General features: G+C 46.9%; 1 protein-coding gene across 1 annotated transcript in view; it reads right to left on the bottom strand.

Annotated features, from left to right (window-relative positions):
- ADGRB1 (adhesion G protein-coupled receptor B1) overlaps positions 1–27,869 on the bottom strand; it is a 365,002-nt gene that overhangs the window by 229,681 nt on the left and 107,452 nt on the right. The window contains exons 3-8 of the mRNA XM_084847946.1: positions 21,606–21,713; positions 19,946–20,110; positions 17,876–18,040; positions 12,636–12,644; positions 8,210–8,374; positions 4,932–5,096 (exon numbers count right to left, since the gene is read on the bottom strand). Coding sequence (XP_084704072.1) covers positions 4,932–5,096; positions 8,210–8,374; positions 12,636–12,644; positions 17,876–18,040; positions 19,946–20,110; positions 21,606–21,713 — 777 coding nt within the window. The remainder of the gene's footprint in view (positions 1–4,931; positions 5,097–8,209; positions 8,375–12,635; positions 12,645–17,875; positions 18,041–19,945; positions 20,111–21,605; positions 21,714–27,869) is intronic.

A 27,869-nucleotide genomic window follows, 5' to 3' on the forward strand; every position in this document is an offset into this window, starting at 1 on the left:
CAGGCAAGTGCAGAGGTCCCCACTCCTCCACCGAGCTGCCTTTTTGCAGAAAATGATGTCTCATCCTTTGACATAAAGGGCCCTTTTGCACAAATGGCAAAAAGGCCCCTGTAAAAAGGCCCATTCATGCAAAATTACAGGCATTTATGGCCACCATTTGTGCAAAAGGACCCTTTAGGTAAAAGGATGAGCCACCATTTCCCACAAAATGGTGGCTCAGAGGAGGAGAGGGATGCCAGGTGCCCCTTGCCAGGCACCCGCAGACTTCCTGGCAGCTCGCCATGCACAGCAAGCAGGGGTGGGCAGCTGGCAGGGGTCCAGTGAGTTTGGCCATGTTGAGCTCAAGAATTAGGACACACAGGATAGATTTTGCCCAGTATTTTTTTTTTTCCAGCTGTACTGAAAACTTCCCACTCCAAAATCCTGGCTATACCAGAATGAAAAATGGAACTTAATATAACTAATTGGTTGGGTTGTATTTTGGTAGCAAAGAGCACCTATACATCTGAGGTGTAGAGCTAACAGAAAATATATATCTTTATTTCTTTGTTACATTTACATGTATCCCAACTTTCTTCCATTCTGGAAGTGAAGGAGACTTCATGTGGTTCCCAGGTGGTCTCCCCTCCAAGCACTGATCAGACCCAGACCTGCTTAGTTTCAGCAAGTTAGCTGCCTCATGTACCTTCAAACCATGCCCTTAGACCACTGTACAACAGCCAGAATGCTCATTTGCATTATGCTTTCCTCTCTTGGACAGTATAAGCTACCAGACATGCACACAATTGGTGTTAGAGATGTTCATGGATGCAAAGTCTCGGACTTAGACCAAAAACCAAATCCGATCAAAGCTTGGAAAGTTAGAAAGTTCCCATGGTAAATGCGGGGCTTCCACCTCTCAAGACATACCTTGCCTCTCCCAGAAGGTAACTCCAAGTAGGACAGCTTAAGTCGCGAACAGGCAGCTACATGGTAGGAATCTTAGAGAATGGGTGAACCAAACACATTTTTCACCCATCCCTAATTATGTGACAGTCCAGATGTCTTTCTTTCCAATGGACAGCATTCCACTGTCCACTTCTTTTTCTGGACAGCTGTAATCCACAGGCTGGTTGCACATCAGACACATAATTGGACAAGTACCATGGTGTGCAGGGAGGATGAGATTAATTCTTTCCTCTGTGCTGTTTTTCCTACTGGAAATCACTCCAGCCAGCACAGGAAGGAAAAGGGTAATCACTACCTTTCCCCACACTATGGTCTGAATATGGATCAGGGCCCCATGGGGCTGTGTGTGTGTGTGTGTGTGTGTGTGTGTGGAGGGTGGGGGGATAAGAGTAGGGATGTACAAGAATTTCATTTTTGCTCACAAAACATGCAAGCATTCCCTGTTTGAAGCCCTGAATGCAATCACGAGTGCAAGCACATGTCCGCCAAAAATGTTTGCAAATTGCTGGAATGTACTCATCTTCAATTTGCGCAACTTTCCCAGTTCAATTTTGCACAACTTCCCTAATCTGTACACATTAAATTTCGCACATTAGGAAATCTGCACCAATTTGGTTGAATTTGTGCAGATCTCACATTTGATTGTTGTTTGATTTGCGCAATTTCCCCATTTGCATAGAGCGAGCAGCAATTGGGCATGAGATGAGCAGTGAGACGATATTCAGAGAATCCTAGCAATCGCAAACATTGCTCATTCACCCATCCCTAGGTAAGACCTGATATTAATTGTCTTTTTAAAAGTGTGCATAAACACAATGCACATAGGGCACATAACATATAAAAAGCATAAGACAACATTCCCTAACTGGGTGCCTTCCAGACATGTTTGGACTACAAATCTGGGGATGATGGAATGTGAACACATCTGAAGGGTGCCAGGATGGCCTATGGCAACTTCAGTTGTTCATGCATTATATACATATCCAGTGTTTGAACTTTCCCTCCATCCACGAAACTACATTCCTGGGAAACAAAGCACAACACTCCGTATTAGGGATGCGTGTTAGAAATGCATTTCACCGCTATGCTTGAGTGTGTGGGAGTGCTTCCTTGCTCAGGAGGGAATATCATGATCCCTGCAATTTTTAATATCCCTTTGTAACAAAATCCTTTTTACAAAAGGAAACACACAGCACTGGGAGAATTTAACATCTAACCGATTAAGCTCAATTCTTTTTTTCTTCCCTTTAAAAATAAACAAAAAACAAAAAAACATGCTTGTGTTTGATTTTCTCTCTCTCCCTCACCCACCACTTCTTTCTAGAGCAAAATAAAATGCTATCATGTTTAGGCCATGATGTCTGGAGGACAGAGGTGCTACACTACCAGGCCCTGAGACCTAATAGTGGTCAGGGATTACATAGGTGGGCTGGCTGGAGGCAGACTAGAGGCAGCATAAGCCAGAGGCAGGCTGGGGGGAGGCCAGGAGTTGGGTGCAACAAAAGGAACAGAAAACATGATTGTCCATCCCCGATGAGGAAGTCAGAAGTTTTCGGACCCTTTATATTTCCCAGTGGCACTGAATTGGCACTCCAGCATTCTCAAAGCAGGAGGATTATGGATGTATCTGTGAGTTTCCTAGCTGAAAATTAGCTGCAGCCATTTGCCCCCTCTGTCCAGCAGAACTAGTGGTATAGCTACCAGAGAGCCTGTGCTTCATCCCTAGGGAAATAGGCACATTTCCTTAATTCGTAGGGATGATGATGATAATGACGATGCACACAGCACATTTTTTCAGTGCAATACATGCCATGGTTTTGCAAGCATATTGACCACTGTGTTTTCTGGCTGCCAAATGTTCCTTTTCTGGCTGCTCGTGGGGGTTCTGCAGGGCAAAAGAGTGAGCTGTCCAACAGCAAACCACCCCTCATAAGGGACTAGGGATGGTGCAGGCTCCCATCACTGTCCAGGATTCCGGCAGACTGCCCACACACCCCAAGCCACTCCTGCCGAGCCCCTGCCCCTGGTCGACCCCCTCCCACACTTGCCAAGCCCCCCACAACTTACCCGGGCCCTGTCCACCTCCATTGTGATTGCCATGTTTTGAAAAAATATGGCGATCGTAATACTGTACACATAAACCTATATGCAAAATGGCATCATGACTCACCAATATATGCAAGACTGACGGCACTGGTTTGCATATACGTCTGTGTGTACACTGTTGCGATTGCCATGTTTTTTCAAAACATGGCAATCGCGGCAGGGGCGGATGGGGCCCGGTAAGTGCGGGCAGCTCGGGGAGTGAGTGTGGGGCTCGAGCGCGGGTCTCGGGATGTGCCTGTGGGGCAGGGGCTGGGCAGACACCCCAAGAACCTGGGCAGGGGTGCGGGGCATCCATCTGTCCCTATAAGGGGCACTGGTAGGCTAAAGCTTGAACAGACAGCAAGAGATGAACAGACATGAAAGTGAGTTTGGAATGATCCCAGCATACCCCCAGGATCATTATGCACTTGAAGAATATTGGTTATTCATCTCTTCTGAGTTGAACCTGCATGACTCGGGAGCCACTGAACAGTAACAAGCTATTGGTTGCTTTGCACTGTCTTTGGAGCCAGTCACGAACACTTGGCTGCTTAAGAGTATCTGGATTGAAGATGGCAGTTCAGTACAGAAGCAAAGTGCGGAAATTAAGCTTTGTCATTGTCTAACGAATGGAAGTCTTGCCTAGAAGGCAAGCTTTGTTGCCAGCGCCAGGTGGAAAACAAAATCCTATAATTAGGGCTATGTGAGAATTTTGTTTGAGTTTGCAAATCGAACGTGCCACATTCACAATCCCGAATGCGAACGGGATGTTCACAAATTCCCGAGGTTGAGTTTGCATTTACAAAATGTGTACTTGAAAAAATGTGCGACTTTCTGAAAAATGTGCTGGTTTTGCAAAATGCACATCTTCCTCAAAATGTGTAACTTTTAAATTACCCACCCATTTGTCTATGTGGGGAATTTGGGCAAATTTGGGGAGGGGGGGTTGTGCAGCTTTCACATTCGACAGCTGTTCATTTTGAGCAATTTTCCCATTTGCATGAAATGAACAGCAATTGCAAACACAAGCGTAGATTGAGGAGAACCAAGCAGCAAGCTGATGTTCGGAGAATCTTGTGAGCTCCAACATCACTTGTTCACCCATCTTACTTATAACAGAGATCCTGTTTGATCATTGGCTGACAAATAAACAGATAAAATAAAAATTGGGCCATTATTCACTAACGTGGAAATGACATAATCCCCCCCCCCAATGTATATGTATATGTATATGTATTGGGGGGGGGATTAAGTCATTTCCACGTTAGTGAATAATGGCCCAATTTTTATTTTATCTGTTTATTTGTCAACCAATATATATATATATATATATATATATATATATATATATATATATATTGTGTATATATGTGTGTATATATTGTGTATATTGTGTATATATGTGTGTATATATGTGTGTATATACACACACACACACACCAAATGCAAGTACATGGGTATGACTTGGATTCCTGCACTGAGCAGGGGGTTGGACTCAATGGTCTTATAGGTCCTTCCAACCCTACTATTCCATGATTCTATGAAATATGCATTATTCTCCCACAACATTTGGACTAGTGATGGGTGAACTCTCCTTAACGTTACTTGGAATCACCCCTGGGGGACTTTTGCATATCACAACTCTGTCTCAGCTGTGGTTAGCATCCAACACATGAACAAAAAGGAGATAATACTTTGAGAAGCAGTTGAAATTGTACATATGCAGGATCTTGTTTTATTTACGTTCCAAGACTGAGAAGAATATCAGAAGAAAGCTATGCTCGATTCATAACATATGTGCAAGTTGTGGTCTAGACAAATGCACATCTGCAACCAAGCAATTATGAATTTTGTTGACATCTTTCGATCAATATTACTCCACTGTGCCAGCCACTTACCTGGGCATCTCTTTTCATTGCATTGCTTGTACTCCTCTTTGGGGCCTTGGCACACATCTCCTCCAAAGAAAGGACCATAGCACGCACGATCACGTTTCTGTGTCCCGCCTCCACAAGTGGCAGTACAGCTCCCCCACGGGCCCCACACTTGCCACTTGCCATCCACTGTGGGAGAAGGAGAGGAAAACCATAAAAATGAGTATGTTTCCAAACTGCACATTTTTAAAAGAATCATAGAATACGAGAATACTAGGGTTGGAAGGGGCCTACAAGGCCATCGAGTCCAATGCAGCAATCCAAGTCAGAGCATCCCTGACAGATGGCTGTCCAGCCTCGTCATGAACGCCTCCAGTGTGGGAGAGCCCACCACCTCCTTAGGTCATTGGATCCATTGTCGTATTGCTCTAACAGTCAGGAAGTTTTTCCTGATGTTCAGCCAGAATCTGGCTTCCCGTAACTTGAGCCCAAGAAATGTATATTTTCCGAAAGTGAACACAAGTTCAGGAGCATGCAAATATTCCCCAGAAAAATGTGCTTGCAAATGCATTTGCATCTGGGTGTAAATGGGGCAAATTTGGATTAAAAAATGAAATTCTCATACATCCCTACACCCAAAATCAGCTGCCTAAGGCAGTACCATCACTTTGTTTAGTGGAAGGGCCGGCCCTGTGGAAGTGGGACATGTTTATGCTTCTTGCCCTGAAGCTACAACACGCTGCCTGAGGGAGTGCTGTATCAACCTGCCCGTTCACAGAGATCTACAGATCAGGGAGTCCTGTCAGCCCCGTCACATGCCCAGGCACATCTGATGGCAGCTTTTCAGGCCTGTTCTGTTGTGCTGACCCACCTTTGGAATTATCTGCCCTTCACTGCCACAGGTACCGCCCTTGATGGCATTTTGGCACCTGTTGAAAATGCATCTATTTTCATTCTTATCTTTGCATTTTATTTGAATTGTTGTTTTATTGAATGGCAGACACCACCCTGTGATCTGATAAAGAGGAGTGTTCCATCAATATTTAAATGAATAAATGAAATTTAACACCTAATGGGAACTGGCACTGCCAAAGGCAACAAGCCAAGCCTCCCCCCCCCCCCGCAGAATGCAGCGTGATGTGACTTTCCCTTTCGGCACAGCTCAACAGGGGGTGTGGGCTTGCGGCGCCAACCAAGAATGCAACTCAGAAAGTGCAATGAGCCACACGCCAGAGAATGAGGGAACGTGGGGCTTCACCTTTGAGTTAACACTGTGGGGCAAGGAAATTTCAGAAATACAACCCTGCCAGTGGAATAAATTCTGAGACTGATGGGAACTGTGAGAGAGTTCACAGAAGAGGAAGAGGGCCTTTTCTGTGGTGGCCCCACTCTGTGGAACTCCCTCCGCCATGCCCCCTCTTTAATGAGCTTCCACCACGCATTAAAAATGTGGTTGTTCACGCAGGCATTTGGGGTGGGTTAGGGTATTTTAGAAAACATTTTTATTGTAGAATTTTATTGTTTTAAAGTGTTTTATTATATTCTGTACATCGCCCAGAGTGGCTGGGTGACCAGCCAGATGGGCGTTTAATAAATTTAATAAATAAAAATAAAATAAAAATACTAGCTTCGGGGCACTGTGCAGACATGGTCATGATATCCTTTCGTCTTTAGGTGGCACTGGATTTAGTTGTACCTGGGTGGAGTCAGGCAGTCCCTATTGCTTTTCCATTCTGGTTTGAGAAAGACAATAGAAGTTCTGTCCAAGTGTCTTGACTGGTATGTCCTCAAAATGTTCCATGATGATGATGATTTAAATGTATAAATCACATCCTCCTCCTACAGGTGACGTACCATAGTTGCCCTTCAAAAATGTTTGCTTGGTTCAGCAATATTGTATACACAGGTCTATCATGAGCATGGGTGTTCAACCTCTTTCAGCCTGAGGGCTGAATTCCATTGTGGAGAATCTCTCGGGGGCTACATTCCAGTGGTGGGTAGGCCCAAAGGCAAAAGGAGAAAGGACAAAATGTCAAAAAATGCCAGCACATTTCAGCTTAAAGCTCTTCCTGGCAGTGACTAAGCCTTAGGAGTAGGGATGGCACGGAGTCTGGGGATCCAGCGGAACCCTCACCCCCGCCTGCACCCCTAGCCCTGCTCACTGAGCCCCTGCCCCTGCTTGCCACTGCTCCTGCTTGGCAAGCAGCCTGCACTCACCCTGGCAGCCTTGTCAAAAAATGGTGACCGTGGAGCTCAACGAGGCCACTGGGGTGAATGCGGGCTACTCGCCAAGTGTGGGAGGGGCTTGAGCATGGTCCGGGGACTGGCAAGAGGGGGCAGGAGCTGTGCAGGTGCCCAGAGAACCCAGATGGGTGTAATCCCTACTTAAGAGAGGCTTTTCAACTTCCCTTCTTTTCTTTCTTTTAGAATGGGGTAAAACTGCACAAAAGCCAGGAAACCTCCCAATGATCAGTGGGTGGGGACAGGGGAAGGGGGTGTGGACATCTGGAGGACCCCAGAGGGCCAGAATGGGACACTAGGTAGGGCAGATTTGGACTCCAGGCCTGAGGTTCTCCATCCCTACATAAGAGGGTGTCATTGCACCTAGTATAAATCAATATCAATGCTATTGCGCCTAGTATAGACACCCTATGCAAAGTCCATTCCCATGACCTCTGTCCCATAATTACCACAGTACCTGATGGAACACCTCTTCTGGCATGAACTGGCCCACATACTATGCTCTGTATCTAAAGCCCTCATCTGGAAGCCTCCTCCAAGGCAGGCTCAGAGGGCAGCAACAAGGGAGAGGGCCTTTTCAGTGGTGGCTCCCCTTTTATGGAATAATCTTCCTGACATGGCCTGCCTGGTGCCAGCATTGTCATCTTTTCATGCCAAGTTAAAACTTCCCTCTTCTCTCAGGCATTTGGCAGCATATAAGGAGTCTCTTGATTGTCTCTGGCTGGTGGTTTTGGTTTAGATATATGCTTGAGTTGTGTGTGATATTTGTTCTCTGTTATTATGTGAATGATTTTATATTTTATATAATGTATTTTAATGTTTTTTAATTTTTGTGAACCACCCAGAGAGCTTTGTCTATGGGAGCAATATAGAAATATAATAAATGAATGAAATGAATGAGGGAGAAGCAAAACCGTGGATAAGGTCACCACCCCCCATCCCATCCTCCCACCTCTTCACTGACCTTTAAAGGCTGAGGCTGATAAGATATGTATCATACTTTCAAGCCCAGTCATGCTTTCATTTACAGAAGGGTGGGGAGCGATCCACATACTACTCACCTGGGCACTGCCTAAGGAAGCAGTCTCGGGTCTCCACCCATGGTCCCTGGCATTCTGCTCCCCCATATGAGGGTCCGTTGCACTCTCTGGTCCGCTGCTGGGTGCCATTGGAGCAGGTGGCAGAACAGGAGCTCCAGCTCGACCACTCATTCCAGTTGCCGTCCACTGAGTGGCCCAAAGAAGGAAAGGGGGGAAAGGCGGAATGTGAAAACCACTTTAGCGTGGTGCGGTACCGAATCCACTAGCTTTGTATCTTCAGGGGGGCCTGGCTGAGCTATCCCTGCACTACCTAGTGGAAGGACACAGAAGGCACATTGAAAAGGGCATTTTCTTCAGATGGACCGAAAGCTTAGGTCCAGAGTACCTTGAGGCACTGTTGGAGAAACTATTTCAGCCTAAAGGCTGCCTTCCCTTGTGCATAACCTTCCAGGGACCACATGCCAGCTCTGGGAGAGGACAAAGCCAAAAGCGGGTGGGGCCAAAGGGCCATTTGTTTTCTCCTCTTTACTTTTTCTCTATCACCCTTCCCTTCCCCCTCTTTTCTCTTGCTCTCTGTCTTTTTACCCTTCTGTTTCTCCTCCCCAAATGAGAATTAGCCTTCGGCGGGGAGGAACGTCTCATTTGCACTCATGATACATTTTTCTAAGCCTAATAGCCATGTAGGGATTGCAAATTGGGGGGCGGGGGCATGCTGCAAGGGTAGATTTATCCCTTCCTTCTTCAGCTGCCACCCCCCTCAAGATCCCGCTCCCTAGGTGTGGCAAAGTTACAAGAATTTCTAAGCCGAATTCCCATGTGGAGGTTGGACGTGAGGAGGGGAGGCTGTGGGCCAGGTCCAAAGCTCCACAATCTGAAGGTTCCCCACCCCTACATTATCCTAAGTAGTCCTCTCCTCAACAGGGTGATTCAAGTTTCTACTCCTACAAAGGTTAGGGCAGTCAGTGCCCAGAGAAGGCAAGGCATACTTCTTCAGTGGTGTCACTGTTCTTCAATAACCTTCCTGAGTAGTCAATCAAGCAGATTCCTTCTTACCTTTTAGAAATACTGGTGAAAAACATCATTGTTTTCATTCTGCCAGGTCTGATTCTGACCCTGCAGAATCTGATTCTGAGGTTTCTCCTTGTGAGTTTTACAATCTGTGAATATTTTATTGTTACTGCAACTTGGATGTTTAGTTTGCATTTTAAGATATTTTGGACCTGTAGAATTAGACCTGGGCATTGAAGGAAGGAATTTCAAGTCTCTTAACACCACAGAAAGGCTGAGCCCCCCCCCCCCAATAAATGAAATGATTAAACATCAGTCATCAAGGAAAGGGCTTGTAAGTAAATCATTGATGATTGGCACTGAATGGAGCTGATATCCTAATCCCATCAGGTTGCCTCTGAGTGTTTCTCAGAAAGAAACCGAGAAACACCTATTTTAAGCATCAAGACCCTAGTCCTCACCTTTAAAGCCCCCTTGCTTGCAACAAGGCAAATGCTCAGGCATGCTGGACATTTGTACCATTCCAAAGAATTCAACCAGCCCAGTCCAAACATAACTCACAATGCAGACCTCCTTGCATTGCTCCATTAACACAAATAGTTTATGGAGTCCTCAAGTCAGAAATATCCGCTATAATTTATCATTCCACTGGCCAAAAAGAAAAAGAACGAAGAAGAAGAAAAAACCTTATGCAAAGTACAGGTTAGGAATGAAATATGATTTTTTTCTTTCTTTCATTAGAGCGATAGATCTTGAAATACTTCCTGATGTGACAGACCCACTCTAATTATTTCTGGAAAGCTTCAGCTCATTAGTGGAGGACTCATTATCTCCCGAGCAAAGGGAAGCCTGAGTGTCGATTTCCAACAAACTGTAAGGCAATTTGGATGCAAGTGGTCATTAAGCCAACCCCAGACTCCAAGGCAGATACTTCCAGGTATTGAACCACTACAGATTAATCCCGATAATCCAGGGCTCAGTGTGCTGCAGGCAGAGGAATGGAACAAACAGGGTGTCTGCAGGACAGACGGCATGAGCCAAGCCAGAAGGCCAGAAAGGCCTAAGAAGTTGCTAGCTTCCTCCTAGTAATCCTCAGGGTCTAAGCCACCCTTACCCACCCTGGTGCTCTCCCATGAGCCCCAGCCACCTTGCCCATTGGCCATGCTGGATGAGATGATGGGAGTTGTAGTCCAACACATGATTATCTGGACCCATTTCAGTCTGGTTTCAGGCACTGGTATGGCACTGAAACGGCCTTGGTTGCTCTGACTGACGACCTACTCTGGGTGAGAGACAGGGGGAGTGCTACCCTGTCGATCTTCCTGGATCTTTCAGCGGCTTTTGACACCATTGATCATGGTGTCATACTGGATCGGCTCTGCGGGGTGGGAGTTGGGGCACTGAGCTACAGTGGTTCTGCTCCTACCTGCAGGGCCGATTCCAGACAGTGGCATTGGGGGATTCCTATTCTACCTCATGGCTATTAAACTGTGGAGTGCCACAGGGTTCTATTCTATCCCCCATGCTGTCCAACTGTCAGGGTTGTATCTGAGCCCATATAGTCCCAAGGCAGCTCTCATTCTGAGGAGGAGATGCAATTCGTGGGGGAGGAACTCTATCAGACTTCAGAGGTGCAGCTGGAGGGGGAGCCCCCCAGCTCACTTCCCTGGGAGTGACAGTAACCCAGGCATGGAAAGTAGGAGTGCACGAAAGCCACTTACCTAGTCTCGCAGCTTTTCGCGGTGGGGGGAAGGCGCTTCACTGCTCTCCCCGCGAAGTTCAGGCCAGGGGGGGAGGCTTCCCGCCTCGCCCGGCCGAAATTCAGGCCAGGGGGGAGGCTTCCCACCTCGCCTGGCCAAAATTCAGGCCGGGGAGGAGGCGCCTCGCCCGGCCGCGAAATAAAAAGTTTTAAAAAACAAACAAAAACGCCCCCGTGATAGGCTACGTGACGATTAACGTAGCCTATAACAGCTAGATCTGCAAAGTCAGCCATGATAGGCTACGTAAATCGTCACGTAGCCTATCACGGGTGACTTAAAAAAAAAAAAGCACGTATGGCTAATGGCGGCCCCCATAGGGAGCCGCCATTCGCGTTCCTTATTTGGTCGCTGTAGTCTACGTAAAGATTTACGTAGACTACGGCAAAAATAAGGGCAATGCAAATAGCGTTGCCCTTATTTTTGCCATAGTCTACGTAATCTTTACGTAGACTATAGCGACCAAATAAGGAACGGGAATGGCGGCTCCCTATGGGGGCCGCCATTATCCGTACGCGCTTTTTTTTTTTTTAAGTCACCCGTGATAGGCTACGTGACGATTAACATAGCCTATCACGGCTGACTTTGCAAATCTAGCCGTGATAGGCTACGTTAATCGTCACGTAGCCTATCACGGGGGCGTTTTTTTTTTTTACTTTTATTGGAATGGCGGCGGCGGCAGCCGGTAGAAAGACCGGCTGCTGCTCCCGCCCCTGACGAAGACCCGACGAACCGCCACCGGGACCTGCCGCCGGGAGGGACATTCGGGAAAGGTAGGTCCTGTCCCGGGGGGGGGGTGCGGGGTGCGGGGGGGTACGGAGAATTTCTCCCCGAAACTTCTTTGGGGGGCCGAACACATTGGCGCTCTGCCCCCCGAAGTTTCGGGGAGAAATTCTCCGCCATCCCTAATGGAAAGGGAGGAGCAACTTGAGCTTTTTGATGCAAGGTGCAGGCACAAGCAAGAGATTGCAGGAGCCGGGCTTAGGCGCTCAGCCTGATTGGCTTGACGTCAACAGCTGTGCCTAGAAGCCTCACAGGAGAGGGGGAGATCTTCCCCTCCCACCCCTTAAGTTCAGAGAGTTGCCGCGCGCATTTTTCCCAAATGGAGATCAACTGATGCCCTAACCCTTAGAAACCCCTAGATGGCTGTTCCTTTGTAGTTCCTCTGAGTCTCAGGCAATTACCATCTGTATGCTTCATTAGGATGAATGGAATTAAAGCCTTGGAAAGCAGCCCTTTTGTCTGAGTGTTGCTTCTGGCTATTGGAGGATTCAGTGGGCAACAGGGGCACCTTGACACAAACATCTATATGAAGCCGTTGGGAGAGGTCATTAGGAGTTTTGGGGTGGGGTGTCACCAGTATGCTGATGAGATTCAGCTCTATTTCTCCTTGTCATCGGAGTCGGCTGAGGCGGTGAAGGGGCTGGACCAGTGCCTGGAGGCTATAATGGGCTGGATGAGGGCCAATAAACTGAAGCTAAATCCTGACAAGACAGAAGCTCTGTGGACTGGTGGTTCCTGAGTCCAGGAATTGGGTAAGTGACTTGTCCTGGGTGGGGTTGCACTCCCCCTGAAGAAGCAGGTGCATCACTTGGGAGTACTCCTAGACCAATCCCTGTCACTGGAGCCCCAGGTGGACTCTGTGGCCTGGAGTACTTGGGCCCAGCTTTGGCTGATCCAACAACTATGACCTTTCCTGGACAGGGATAACCTAGCCGCAGTAGTTCACGCATGGCGCTGGTAATTTCCTGGTTAGACTATCACAATGCATTTTACATGGGGCTGCCCTTGAAGACAACTTGGAAGTTGCAGCTAGTGCAAAATGCAGCAGCTGGACTGCTGACCAGAACATCTCATAAAAATCATATAACACCCATTTTAAAGGAATTGCACTGGCTGGCTGCCAATTCACTTCCGGTCGGAATTCAAGGTTTTGGTGATGACATTTAAAGTCCTAAGTGGCTTGGGACCTTGATACTTGAGGGAGTGCCTCTCCCTATATATGCCTGCCTGAGAACTGAGATCTGTTGGAGGGGCCCTCCTCAGCGTCCCACCAGTGAGAGACATACAGTATGGTGGGACGTGGGAGAGGGCCTTCTCTGTTGTGGCACCCCAGTTGTGGAATGCCCTCCCCTTGGAGGCCCGATTCATGCAGACATTGGTTTCATTTCGGTGCCAAGTAAAAACATAATATTTTACCAAAGCCTTTGAGGGCTAAATGCATTCCCTACACTAGCACATTGATTTAACTGTTTTATTGTTTTAGATTTTAACTGGTATTTATTTATTTATTTATTTATTTATTTATTTATTGCATTTATACCCCGCCTTTCTCCCTCTCGCAAGGAACTCAAGGCGGCTTACATTATCCTCCTCCTCACCGTTGTATCCTCACAACAACAACCCTGTGAGGTAGGTTGGGCTGAGAGTCTGTGACTGGCCCAAAGTCACCCAGTGAGCTTCCATGGCCAAGTGGGGACTAGAACCCGGATCTCCCGGCTCCCAGCTTGTTTAATAGTTTAATATGTTTTTAGGTGTTTCAATGATTTCTTGTTTTATACCATTTAAATTTATTCTATCTGTACACCGCCCTGAGATCTTAATGATATAGGGTGGGATAGAAATGTTTTAAAGAAAATAAACAAACAAACTAGAGGGCACTGGGTTGGGGAAGACTGATCTAAGGCATCCATATTATATACAATAGACCATAGGAAGAGCCCTGCAAGATAAGGCCAATGGTCGATTTGTTCCAGCGTCCTACTTCTCATGGTGGACCATCAGATACCACCAGGACACCTGAAGTCAGTAGCCAGTGGCATTCACTGGCAGGCTGCCTCTGAGCCTGGGGATGTCTACCATTAGTCAGTATGGCTCCATCTAATGTGTACCACTATAGACAGAATGGCTAAGGCTCAGATGATAGATATGGCGTCAACTTGGGGTGGTGCCCTGAACTACAAGGGGCCCAGTTTGAATCCAAAGTAATAACCACAAGAACAGAGACAAAGCAAGATACTCGATGTCTACTCTCTGCAATACCAGCGGTCAATTCCCAATATTCACTCTCTCTCTTTTGCACACTCTCCAGTCATTCCAGCTCAGTCTGCCACCACTAGGAAACATAAATCTGGGGCAGGGCAGGACTCTGTGGAGTTCAGGCCCAGCTCAATTTCCCATGGCTCCCATAGAGCTCTATGGGAAGAAAGAAAACAGGTTCTAACTTAAGAACACAAGAAGAGCCAGGATGGACCAGACCCAGGGTCCATCTAGTCCAGCATTCTGTTCACACAGTGGCCAACTAGCTGTCAACCAGGAACCCACAGGCAGGACATGATTGCAACAGCGCCCTCCCACCCATGTTCCCCAGCAACTAGTGTACATAGGCGTACCGCCTCTGGTACTGGATGCAGCACACAGTCATCAGGCCTAGTGAGAGAGCCTTCTCCTCCAGGAATTTATCCAACCCCCTTTAAAGCCATCCAAGCTGGTGGCCATCACTACATCTTGCGGCAGGAAATTCCATAGTTTAACTCAGTGCTGTATGAAGAAGGGCTTCCTTTGATCTGTCCTGAAGGTCCCACCAATCAGCTTCATGGGAGGACCCCTTTGGGTTCTAGTATTATGAGAGAAGGAGAAAAAAGTCTCCCTCTCCACATTCTCCACACCAGGCATAATATTGTACACTTCTATCATGTCTCCCCTTTCCCTCCTTTATTCCAAGCTAACTTGAGGATCTTGCCCCAGATGCTGGGGTCACCAGGCACAGGGGACAGGTTTAATCCCACCACCACCACCAGTGTCTTGGAGAGCACCCCTTACTTTTTGGCAAATAAAGAAATAGCTGCCATTCACTCCTATGAGAGCAATAAAAGCACTGCAGTTTGGGACAAATTTGTGGGGACCACAAATGATCCATCCTGCCTCCGCAAGAGTCCCAAGGGTGTGCAATGCATTTCCCATGCAGGCCCCTGCAATGTACACAAATCCTGTCCATCCTAAATGGCCAGCATTTCTCCATTTCATTAATAACAGAAGATGTGTGTGTGATAAAACTGTGAAATCAGCATCCAAATGGTTTGCCAATTCTTCCATCCTGAAAGTCCAGCCACACAATGATCAGTCTCACTGCACCAAATCCAAGAGCTGTTGGCCAGCCACAGTCTAAGCAGTGCTTTTGCTGCAATATTAGACAAGCTTTACCAGACTTTTCACCCCCTCCCTGCTTTTTTCTAAAGAGCAGCTCTTCTTCTATAGCCCTGCTGCACATTGAATACTGCATTGTCCCTGCAATGGTGAGTTGTCATTGTTTGCAGTTATAAATCCCACAAGCAATAACCGATGAGGCCGGCAGGTGCTAAAGCGCTGAATTGCTCTCATGGCCACTTTTTGACTCCCCCCCCCTCCACAGCCTGGTCTTCGTTTGGCAGTTGATTACCTTCGTGCTCACCAGTGGACATTAATTAGACCAGATGGGTTTTGTAGTAGGCTGCCTCCCCTTGAATTGCTCTTTTATCTGGTGCAGTGGTTTATTATAATTTTCCCCCAACTACAATAAATTAGTATCAGTGTTCAACCCATGGCTGCTTCAATTGCTTTTTAAGAGACTGATGTCTGTCTGAAAAGTTCCCAAAGCAGATGCAGCCAGCTCAAAGTGAGGGCATAATCATCCAAGTGAAAATATTGGGAGAGATGATGAATGAGAGAGAGAGAGAGAGAGAGAGAGAGAGAGAGAGAGAAAGCATGCGAGAGAGAAAATGCAGTTCAACAACTTTTTCCTCCCTTATTTTGAGCTTCACCTGCAGTCCTGACATCTCGTTCAGGTCAGATTGGCTAGTGACTCGAATCCATTGGTTTGCCTTCCCCTGCCTTGTGCAGCTTGGCTGACATGCTCAAGGCATCTAGAGCTCTTTTTTCACCAGCCACTTTTTCTCCAGTACCCTTGCTCTTTGAGGGTACTGGCAAGGCTACCCTTGCTCTTTGTCCGTGATTTGGATTGTGTGGTTCTTTTGTGAGAGACAGGTGGCTGGAGGGTCCAAAACAGGGAGAATTACAATACTTCCCTATAATGTTGGGACTCCAGAACTCTCTGAGGAAAGGAGTCCCAGAGATTTTATGGGGTCACTGAAAATACCTTACTATATATTCCATTAGAATTAGAGCCCAAATTTTAACATCAGGAGAGCATTTGCTGTTAATTTTACAGACTGCAATTAGTGTTAGATTACAGATTTTAGAGAGTGCACTTAGGGCTGACATGGAGTCCACCCATGCACCACTTGATTCTCGGGGGGGGGGGGGTTGTGTTGCTTGCTCTTTTGTCCCTGAACAGTTTTGGTATGATTCAAGCAAAGAGGGTGCTTACAGTGTGTGGCGGGTGGGGGAGGGATTCTGGGGGGAGAAAACATGGCAGCTGGAGCACTGTTCCAGATTCTGTAGCCCTGTAAAAAGATTTGCACTCTTGTTCTCTTCTCAATTTTTGTTTTTTGTTTTTGTTTTTTAAAAGAGCCTCTGCCAGTACTGCTAAGCACCCCTCCTCCTCAAACTGTCATGAAAGCATTTGGGAACAACTTCACCCCACCCAAATCACCCTTATTGGCCAGAAGGTCCCAAAAGAACCTCCTTCCCAAATTTGGTTGGAACTGTTATTTTGACCAAGTTCGCTTCCACCCATGTTCTGCATAGAACAGAAGTCTTCACCATTAGGGAATGAGAAGATGTTCTCTGTTCTATTCTGTCCTGTTCCATTGGGGCTTGTGGCTCACAGGGGAAAGTGAAAGCAGTCAACCAGAGACTTTTCCAGGCAAGTTGAGTCAGGTTAACCAGGGCTTTTTAAGCTGGCCAGGAGAATGAACAGCTCCCAGTGGGCCCTGATGATAGAGCTGTGGAGAGACATTTCCTCAGCAAAGAGCTGAAGCCATCTGAAGCCCTATGTAGACTGGCAAGGCCTGTACTACAGTTGAGCCATCCCACCTCCTTAGAGGAGCTGGCTGGGCTTTTATAAAGGGTCCCTTGTCAGGTTCTGCAATTGCTAGCTTCTATGAGGCAGAGGGGATTCAGTTGTTTCTAGGGACTCATTTTCTGAGGCTGAGGAAGGCGGAAGCACCACGTCCTCAGACTGGGAGGACATAAGAGACAGTGCTGAGCATTCCTCGCTGAGTAGGTCAGTCTGTATCTCCTCCTGAACCATGTCTTCTCAGGGGACCAGCCTCAGAAGTCATGCCACATTCCTTTATTGTTTTCCTGGTTTGTTCTGCCCTCCGTTCTATCCCTCCTCAATTTCAGGTTATGTAGGAATTAATTCCAGCACAGAAACATATGCAATTTGCTACAAATTTCAGATCCCACAGTTCATTTGCATCCCCCATCCTCTATGTTACTACTGCACCCATATGCATTGATAATACACAACAAAAAAAGCAATATTGGCACAAGTGTTCATGTGATTGCAATGAGATGCTCTTTGTGCAGTGTCTTCTTGTTGGCCTTCACATCAGAGGAACACCACTCCAAAGAGTCTTGATGCAACTGGGTGCGCTATCACATCAGGACTGCTGTGTGTGCAATACTGTCTCAATGAACCCATGTATTTGGTTATGTTGAGGGAATAAAGATACAAATGATCTGAAAACTGGGACAAACAGTGCATGTATAGTGCTACGTACAAAATTCAGAAATTAAAACCATTAGAAAAATTGAGAATTCTTAATGCATCCGTTTCAGAAGCAAGGGTAGGTCATTTGGAACTCCAAAGTCAAGGGAGAAATTCAGATGGAGTCTTTTGGAGTCATCCCAGTGTACCACCATGCTAGATCATTGCCTTTCAGGTTGATTGGCAAGTGGTTAATTTTGTCGGCACGCTCGTCGGATGGGAATGTTGCCCACTGAGGAACCAGTGGGGAAAGTTTCTTTGCCAACTTACCTGGGCAGAGTGCGATATTGCAGAACTTGGTTTGCTTCTCAGGTCCCTCACAAGGATTGCCACCAAACTGTGGGGGTTTGCAGGTCCGGGTGCGATCCCTGTAACCTCGTCCACAAGTTGATGAGCACAGGCTCCAAGGGGACCACTCATCCCATGTTCCATGAACTGAAATGAAAGCAGAGAATCTTAACTATAGCAGCATTCTCACCTCCGTAATAGCCCATGGAATACTATTTCTTTGCTCCAAGTTAAGCTTTCCTATTTAGATTCATAAAATTACACAGCTGGTGGGACCTTCTCTGGTCAACTAATGCAGCCGAATTCAACCTGTCAGTGAGAGGATTCCCTTGCCCTGAGAGTCCCTCATCAAATAATAATAGTTGCCGATGCTGTTATGTAATTATTTTAAAACCTGCCTTTTAGGGTATCCACAGTTTCACAGGGTAGCTGACAATTAGCAACAGCAATTAAAACACAAAAGCAGTACAATATAAAGTATATAACCATATAAAATATAAACCATCAGCAGATACAATAGTTATAAGGCCATTTGTGTGTGTGTGAATCTTAAGGCTCTCCCTCCTTGCAAGGTGGAAATAAATTCTCTCTCAAAACATCCAGGGCTTCACATGATCTATAGATCTAAAGCAGGATCTATAGAATCCATTTAACTGGAAGCTCCAGTCACTGAAATCTCACCTCTCAGGTTTAAGACATGATCCATCACAGCAGGCAACTCCAAATGTGAACATTTGGAGAACATTTGGACATGTGAACATTTGGAGAAGTCCAAAATCTGGTGCATAGCTAACTGCACAACCCTATAATATATACGCAGAAGTAAGTCCCATTGAGTTCAATAGGGCTTACTCCCAAGTAGGTATGCATAGGACTGCAAGCCAAGTTTCCATCTGCACATATGTCCCAAAGGTGAGAAGAAGGTAATTTTAAAATGGAAATTCACAAAGATAGAATTTTTCAAGCACCCCTACCTCAAAAGCCTTGTTTACTTGCTTTTTTAAAATTATTATTTTTATTTAGTTTTGTAAGAGCATACCTGGAGGGCAAAAAATTTTCTTGCCTAGGTGTGTGAATGGGTTTGTGAAGATTTTGCAAGAGGCAAACCAAGTTTCTTTCTCTTATATCTGAAAAGTTGTGCTTGTGGGTGAAATCTCAGAAGCCAGGAGGTGGCTAAATGCAATTTGCCTCAGAAGGGGTGGGGTGGGGTCAGTGCATAGTGTAACCTCAAGCCACTCCAGAAACAGAAGCAAATAGTGTAGTGTAGTGGACTGGGAGCCGGGAGATCCGGGTTCTAGTCCCCACTTGGCCGTGGAAGCTCATTGGGTGACTTTGGGCCAGTCACAGACTCTCAGCCCAACCCACCTCACAGGGTTGTTGTTGTGAGAATAAAATGGAGAGGAGGAGGATACTGTAAGCCGCCTTGCGTTCCTTGCAAGAGGAAAAAAGGCAGGGTATAAATGCAATAAATAAATAAATAAGTCCTACAACTTCCAGCATTCCCCAGCCAGCCAGAGGATTGCACTCTTCAGGAGCATAATGCACACAGCAGGGGTGGGTAACATGTGCCCCAATGCCCCCTGTGGCCTCTGCCACCCCCCAAAATTGTAAAATAAAATAATTTTTTAAAAAATATGGCATCAGGAACAGCAATTTTGAACCCTTTTTGTCCCTTCTGGTGCTCTGTAGCTACTACAGAGCACTGAAAGGGTCAACATTAGCTTGGAAACAAGCCAACGTTGACCCTTCTGGTTGGTGCTCCATTAGTGCTTCATATGCCTTTTCCCCCTGGCCCTGGGGAGCTGGGGAGGGGGGTTGCGGCCCACAGAGGGGAAGTCAAAAATGCCCCCTGGACCTCCTGAAGTTGCCCACTGAGCAGGGGGTTGGACTCGATGGCCTTGTAGCCCCCTTCCAACCCTACTATTCTATGATTCTATGACCTCTGGTATACAGGTGACAGAATTCTTTGTTGCAGAAGGTGGTTCACCTGTGTGTGTGCGTACAGCTGCCCTGTTATTTGGGAGTAGGGAAAACTGAGGGGGAGGTCAGCACCTGGACAGACAGCAGAATTGTTGCATTGCCGCTGCTCCCGGAGAGGTCCACTGCATTGGGTGCTGTAGGAATACGATACACAGAATCTTGTCCTGGTCTGCCATCCCTCCCCGCAGGTGGTCGAGCACACGCTCCAGGGGGACCACTCTTCCGCAGCCGGATCACCTGTCAGGGTTCAGAACATACAAAGCTGTCTCATGCTGTCTGCGCAGACCGGCAGTGACTCTAGAAGGTGCATTTTGCGTAGGTCTCATTTCACCATGCGCGACTGCTGTAGGAAATCTGCATATATTGCATATGCTCCTCTCAAATGTCGGCACTTTTAAGATTAATTCATTCTAGCGGCAGGCCTTTCTCCTCCTTGACAAGGCACAGTGGAGAAGCTCCACAGTGCCCAGTAGCAGATAAAGGGCTCAGGAACTAATGGAACCGGGGCGGGGGGAGCTTAAGGAGCCATATTGGACTGAAGGCTCACATCCCCTGACGTATTAGCCATGAGAAGGGGGCTTTTGGCTTCCACCCTGTGAGTTAGCTCCTGTGGGATCTTGAGCACACTGACAGAGAAATCAGTGTGCTCCATGTATTGTGATTCGCCAGGAGATGAAAGGCCCCCCTAGCCAGCCAGAATAAACAGGATCACCCCCCTTCCACCATCAAGGCTTTTTTTTTTTAATGTTTAAGGGGTCTCTTTGTGGAGCCTGATGCTTTTTCAGATTCAGCACCCTTTCTTTTTCAGACTGAGAACTCGGCCACTCTTACTGCAGACCCATCTTTCTTTTGCGGCCACACCCCCATGGCTGCTCTGTGCAGCATGCTTTTTTGATTTTAATTTTATTTCTTTTTAACTCAGGTGTACATCCTGAAAAGTGTCGCACTAATACTGTAAGGTAGGAACGAGTTAAATGCGTGTTTGGAAACACCCGTCACATGTACGTATCCTCATGGGACAGCCAGGAATGGCTGAAGGTACCCTGTCAAGAGTACATTCGGTTATAAAGCCAGGTTTGCTGCCAGGTTTGCTGGGCAGACCACAGATCACTCAGAATAAGGGATTTCCTTATATCCTCATTTGGAGTCAGCATTTCCTTCATACAGACATCCAAGACCAAAGCAGGTTTACTAGCTTTATAAATAATGCAATGATTAAATGAAGTAACAGCACGAAAGTATTGGATATGCATTCCTGGCTGCTACTGGCACTCCCCAAAGGGCCAATTTAAGTGTGTCAAAGAAGGCTGGTGCTTCCACACCCTTCCATCCAACCCCTGGGCTGGCTGCTCTTTGTGTGGTGAACTTCATATCCTGAGTTTTTAATATCAAGTATTTAAGAAATCCCATTTTCATATGGTTTTCATAACTGAGGTATCTTGGGCTATTGTACCCATATCTGCTTCCTAGCTTACATGCGAGTTGTTTAACTATACTGGCTTAGACTGTGAGTGCCCTGTTTTATTGGGTCTCTAATTTATTGGAAGGTCCCTGGCAATCTGCTACCCTCATAAGTGAAGCAGTCAATCCTAGCCACTTTTATCATACACACACACACACACACACACACACACTGAATTAATGTGGTTCTTTCTTTTTTCCTGGCCTGAGGACAAGACATCAGCAGAGGGTCTCTTGACATTTCCTGTGATCAGACATTTAGGTTGTATACCTATTTGAGGTGCAGGGTACCCGTACTGTTGTAGCTCATCCATATCATCCCGCTTCCGGTTATCTGTGGATCTCAGTGACTGGCTTCGGGAATTGTAGTGTCCATTGGCTAGAAGGGGGGGGAAAGGGTCCAGGGTGAATAAACCTGCCATTTACTCTCTGAAGTCTTTTCCTTGTAAAGTTGAATTTCAAATATAAAAGAAAGTAAAATGTAGGATGTTGAAACATTCTGTAAAGCTACTCCTCTGGCATGGGAGTGATGATGGGGATACTCATCAACAAAAGCTCATGCCATAATGAACGTTGTTTATTAGTCTTTTATGTGCCTCAAGTCTCTTTGTTGCTCTCGAAGTGTTCATCAATATTTTACATCACATTGGCCATTTTTCAGTAGCAACACCCAAACTTAAAGCACCTATTGAATTTCTGCCTGAGATGCAGCTATTAAAGACACAGGAGCCCCATGAATCCCCTGTCCCCAAACATGGAGAAATTGTGCGTGTGCTTGGGGGGGGGGGGTACGGAACATTCAGATCAGCCCCAAGTTCAACCCCTGACAGCCTTTTCCCCATCCCCTCTGCATTCCAAGCATAAGCATATTAACTTAGGGGAAGGTCACAGGGGATAACCAAAATGAATGGCTGCAAAGCTGGATGAAGAATTCCCATCCTGGTAACTATATCATCCCTCTGAGCACATGCAGAATGCATTTCTTTCTGTGAACAGCAGCCATGAGTAACCAGTATTAGGGCTAAGGCTCATCTTCTGTTGGTTTTAGAGCAAAACACACATCTTCAATAGCATCTTTAAAAGAAAGAAAAAATAAAGAAATTGATTAGTTAAGCCTGGAAAGAATTCTAAGGAACTTTGATACTAGGGTAAGATTTTCTGCAGACTTTCTCAGCTGAAAAGAGAAAGAGAGAGAGAGAGAGAGAGAGAGAGAACCCATAGCATTATTTTTTTTCTTGTTTTAATTGAGTGTTTTCCCAATTAATGCAATTTACAGTTAAACAGAAAACAACAAAATTGGGAGAATAGTTCCAACACAGAGGGAAAATTAAGGGAGGGAGGCAGTCAAGAGTAAATCAAAACAAACAATTCAGACAATGCTGTACATGAAATAAGATTGTCTTTCCAAAATGATCAATGAGCCAACAGTGGCATGTGAAGAATAGTTACTTGCTTTGTTTGCTTGGGAATGGGGAAAAAAAGTTGTCATAAATAAACCATACCACTGATATCTAGATTATCATGATCATAGTACAATGATGGGAAAGGTGATGAAAGGAGCAATCCTATGGCCACTAAACACTGTCTAGAGGGCCATAGGGTTTTTTTGGTTTCTGGGAACCGAGGTTGGAGCCAGGGCTCCAAACACGGTTCCTAGAAACCATGCTCCCTGCCCCCTCCCCTTCATAGCCGGTGCAGTTCTCTTTGTGCTGGCGACATTTCCATGCTCGGAAACAGAGCACAGAGATGGCGAAAAGGGGGCAGTCCCAGAGTGGGGAAGGGAGGAGACCATGGAAGTCGCTTTGCACAGCTTCCTATGCACCGTGTAGCCTCCTTTCACTTCCATGCTATGGCTGCCCTGCATTGGGTATTCAGCAGCGTCTGACTTTGGAGGCTGCTAACTATCTCGATAGGATTGCATCCTGATTATCACATAACCTGTTACACACACTCACTTCTTTTTTCCCCCATTGTTGCCACTGATTAAACAGGTTTGTCAGGTTTTACCATTAAAAAACAAACCTGCAAAACCTATTTACCAAAGGCAAAAGTGAGAAAACTGTACATGCTGGGAGCAGAATGATCCCTCTTTCAAACCACCTTCAACTTCACTGTGGGGCAAGGGGAGAAAAAAGACACACACTATTCTGTCTCCAGCCAGTAAAATTTGCTGGCAGGTCCCAACATGCTAGCTCAGTGGGAACTAATCCCATCTGCCTTTCTTCGCTCAGCACTTGGGTTCCACCTGATGAGACTCTCCTAATGACTGATCTCGGCTTCTAATGAGTTGTGTGATTGCTTTCCACTCCCCTGCTGGCATTTGGGGTCTCATCTGTCAGTGCCTCTTACTAATTAAAGCTGAACAGGGCGAAAGGACTGAATTGTAAGAAGGTCTCATTCTTGCAACAACAACAAAACTCTCCTGAGGCAACCTGGCCACCCCCAAAATCAGTCCGGAGTCTGTTCAATAGTGTATGGCCCTGAAATGCTGCCCCATGAGTTGGAACGCCAAGACAGTCTACACATCTCCCGAAGCTTTGCAATAGCAAAGGACGTCCTAGCACTGGGGGTGCAATTTCTTCCTTCATTCTAGAAGAGTCCATGTGCCTTCAACAGCTGCATAGGGTGCTGGTTGGTACCATGGAATCTCGAGGAGTACCTGTTCCTGGGTGAATTTGTCACTACAAGAGGTCCTTCTTCAGATGCCCCTATGCACTGAGGATAGTCAAGGGGTGACCAAAGATCAGGCCTTCTTGGTAGAATCATAGAATCATAGAATAGTAGGGTTGGAAGGGGCCTACAAGACCATCGAGTCCAACCCCCTGCTCAAGGCAGGAATCCAAGTCAGAGCATCCCTGACAGTTGGCTGTCCAGCCTCATCTTGAATGCCTCCAGTGTGGGAGAGCCCACCACCTCCCTAGGTCATGGGTTCCATTGCTGTATTGCTCTGACAGTCAGGAATTTTTTCCTGATGTTCGCCCGGAATCTGGCTTCCTGTTACTTGAGCACATGATTCTGTGTCCTGCACTCTGGGATGATGGAGAAGAGATGCTGGCCTTCCTCTCTGTGACAGCCTTTCAAGTACTTGTCACAGAGAGGTAGGCCAGGATCTCTTCTCGATCATCCCGGAGTGCACACAGGACACGGAATCATGGGCTCAAGTGACAGGAAGCCAGATTCTGGGCGAACATCAGGAAAACCATCAGGAATTATGCTTCCTCCTCAAAGGCTTTCCCAGTTGCATTGTCCTAAGGGGTTAAGGCTAAGTCCTAAGATGCCCTGCACTCTGGGATGATCGAGAAGAGATCCTGGGTGCTCCAGCTTTCAAAGACACTCCATAAGGCAATGTGCAGCCTGGCACCCACTCTTAGGAATCCTAGGCACCAGAGGCAAATAGCCAAAGGTCCACTTGTCTCCATAGTCCATATGTGCCTCCCCATGCACTAAGATCCTTAGTAGAGACCCTTCAGCAGTTACCTCTGCCATCTGGAGTGCAGCAAAGGGCTCCAAGGGAAAGGGCCTACTTGGTGTTGGGACCCAGATTGTGGGACGCTCTCCCCAGGGGAGATCACCTGTGCTATCTTGATGTGACTTCAATGCAAGGCAAATAACTCAGAGAGCTTTGGCTATTGGGCGGTATAGAAATTAAATAAATAAATAAATAACTTTCCTCCCAGTCTTTTTAATCTTTATTGAAACAAAACCCTGCTGTTTTTATACTGCTATTTTATAGTAGGGTGGTATAATGTTTTTGTTGTTGTTGTTTTAGTTATGTTCTATTATATTTTTAGGTTTTCTGCAAGTGTTCTCGGAACTGCTGTCAAGTGTATGGACTTGTTGCTACGTGAGAGGTGCAGAATGACTTTCAGCCAGAGGGCTGAATTCCATTTCAGAGAAGCCCTCAGAGTAGGGGTGTACAAACCCCACTCACCCGAGTCCGCTGGGGGGTCCGCGTGGGTGGGGAGGCGAACCGTTCCTCCCCCCAGAATCCTCCCCAGCTGGCTCCACTCTGTGGCAAGTCTGCGGAGCCGCCGGCCAGGTCTGTCTGCTGCCAGACTTCCGTCCGCTCCTGGTCTGCGGACGCAAATGGTGTCCAGCATAGCGGACGCCATTTGCGTCCCTGCTCTTTGCCATGATTGGCTAAGTAAAGATTTATGTAGCCTATCACGGCAAAGAGCAGGGACGCAAATGGTGTCCACTATGCCGGACGCCATTTGCTTCCACAGACCAGCAGTGGACAGCCACAGAGTGAGTGGATGGACCCAGACCCAGCTGGCAGCAGGTAGGATCCGGCCGGCACAAACTTCACGGGGTGGCGGAGGTGAGTGGTCTGTTCTGCCACAGACTCCGGGGGGGGGGGCGGATTCTTTAGAATCCAGCCTCACTGGAGACTGTGGTGGAATTCTCCGCCATCCCTACCTCAGAGGCCACATTCAAGTTGTGGGTGGGTCCAGTGGCAAAAAGGGTGGGGCCAAAATACCAGCATAATTTAGCTTAAAGCTCTGACTGGTAGTAACCATGCCTTAGGAGAAAGCATTTCCACCTTTTAGAATTTGTGGTGGGGACTGCAGAAAAGTCAGGAAACCACCAAATGGCTTGTGGTCTGGGGAAAAGGGGTGGGACCAGAGGAAGACCCCCATCTGTGCCAGGATTTGCCCCCTGGGCCTGGGGTTCTTCATCCATGTGTGATACAAATGCCAAGGCTCATTTGTCACTTGGCCCAACAAGGGATGTATGAACCCACCCACTGTCTGGTCCGGCGGGGGGTCTGTGGAGGGGCAATTCAGGCCACTCAGGGCCCTGTGGAATCCTTCAGAGCCCAGCTGCATCTGCCGGAGTTGGCAGAGCGGCTCTCAGGCTCCCTATGAGATGCAATACGCAAATGGCGGCTGCCATTAGCCTATTGCGGGGAAAATACAGCCATAAATGGCACATTGCACGCCATTTGCGGCCGTAAAGCACTGGCTTTGACCTAAATTGCAGCTGTTTATGACTGTGTTTATTAAGTCAAAGTAAGAGCTTTACAGCCTCAAATGACATACAATACGCCATTTACAGCTGTAACTTCCCTGTGATAAGCTAATGGCAGCTGCCATTAGCATATTGTGTCCTATAGGGAGCCCGAGAGCCACCCTGCAGGAACTTCTCTGGACCTGGAGGTAAGTGCAGCCACCCCATCGCGGTCTCTGGAAGTCAGATTCTTTGGAATCTGGCCTCATTTGAGTCCGCAGTGGAATTCTCCAGCATCCCAAGGCCCATCCTGTGTGACAAATGTCTGATCCACCATGGCACTTCTTATGTAGTACAGGCAGGTAGCACAGAATTGCAGAGATGGCATCAGGAAGGCTAAAGCTGAGAACGAGCTGAGGTTAGTGAGGGAGGCTAAAAGCAACAAAAAGGCTTTCTTCAGCTACGTGCATAGTAAAAGACAGAGGAAAGAAATGGTGGTTCAGCTATTAAATAAGGATGGCAAAATGATAACAGATGACAAAGAAAAGGCAGAGGTGCTCAATTCCTACTTTGGCTCAGTCTTCTCCCAAAAGAGGGTCTATGGCCCCCCTGGCAAAGGCAAAATACAGGCTGAAGGGGCATGATTGCAGCTTGAGATCGATAGGCATATGGTCAAGGAACACCTAATTACTTTGAATGAGTTCACATCTCCAAGGCCAGATGAACTGCACCCTAGAGTAATAAAGGAACTGGCAGAAGAACTCTCAGAACCGCTGTCTATTCTCTTTGAGAAATCATGGAGGACGGGGGAATTGCCAGATGACTGGAGGAGGGCTAATGTTGTCCCTATCTTCAAAAAGGGTAAAAAGGAGGAACCTGGGAACTACAGACCAGTCTGACATCAATCCCTGGGAAAATTCTGGAGCAGATGATAAAGCAATCCATCTGGAAGCACCTTGAAAATAATGCAGTGATTACTCAAAGCCAACATGGATTTGTCAAGAACAAGTCCTGCCAGATGAATCTGATCTCATATTTTGATCAAGTAACCTCTAGGGATGTCAGAGAATTCCGCCACGGATCTCGGGGAGGCCGATTGCCAGCACATTCGGCCCCCCGAAATCGGTGGTGGAACGGTCTGCCCCCCCAACCCCACCCCCGGGATGGGACTTACCTTGGGCGGATCTTCCTGGTGGCAGCGGCTTCGGTGGCAGCTCCGGCGGCGGTTCGGCGGCAGCGGCAGCAACCGGTCTTCTGACCGGCTGCCGCCGCCGCCATTTCCAGTTAAAAAAAAAAAAAAGTGATAGCCTACATAAAGTTTTATGTAGCCTATCATGGCTAGATTTTTAAAAAACACCATGATAGGCTACGTAAATGTTTACGTAGCCTATCATGGCTGATTTAAAAGGAAAAAAACGCGCGTATGCAAATGGCAGCGCCCATGGGCGCCGCCATTTGCGTTCGTTATTTTGGCACGTCTTAGTCTACGTAAACATTTACGTAGACTAAGATGGCGAAAATAAGGGGAACACAAATAGTGTAGACGGATGCATTAAGAATTCTCCATTTTTCTACTGGTTTTAAT

This window comes from Heloderma suspectum, chromosome 4, assembly GCF_057233095.1.
Source record: "Heloderma suspectum isolate Gila_16-S chromosome 4, 16-S_ref, whole genome shotgun sequence".
NCBI lineage: Eukaryota > Metazoa > Chordata > Lepidosauria > Squamata > Helodermatidae > Heloderma > Heloderma suspectum.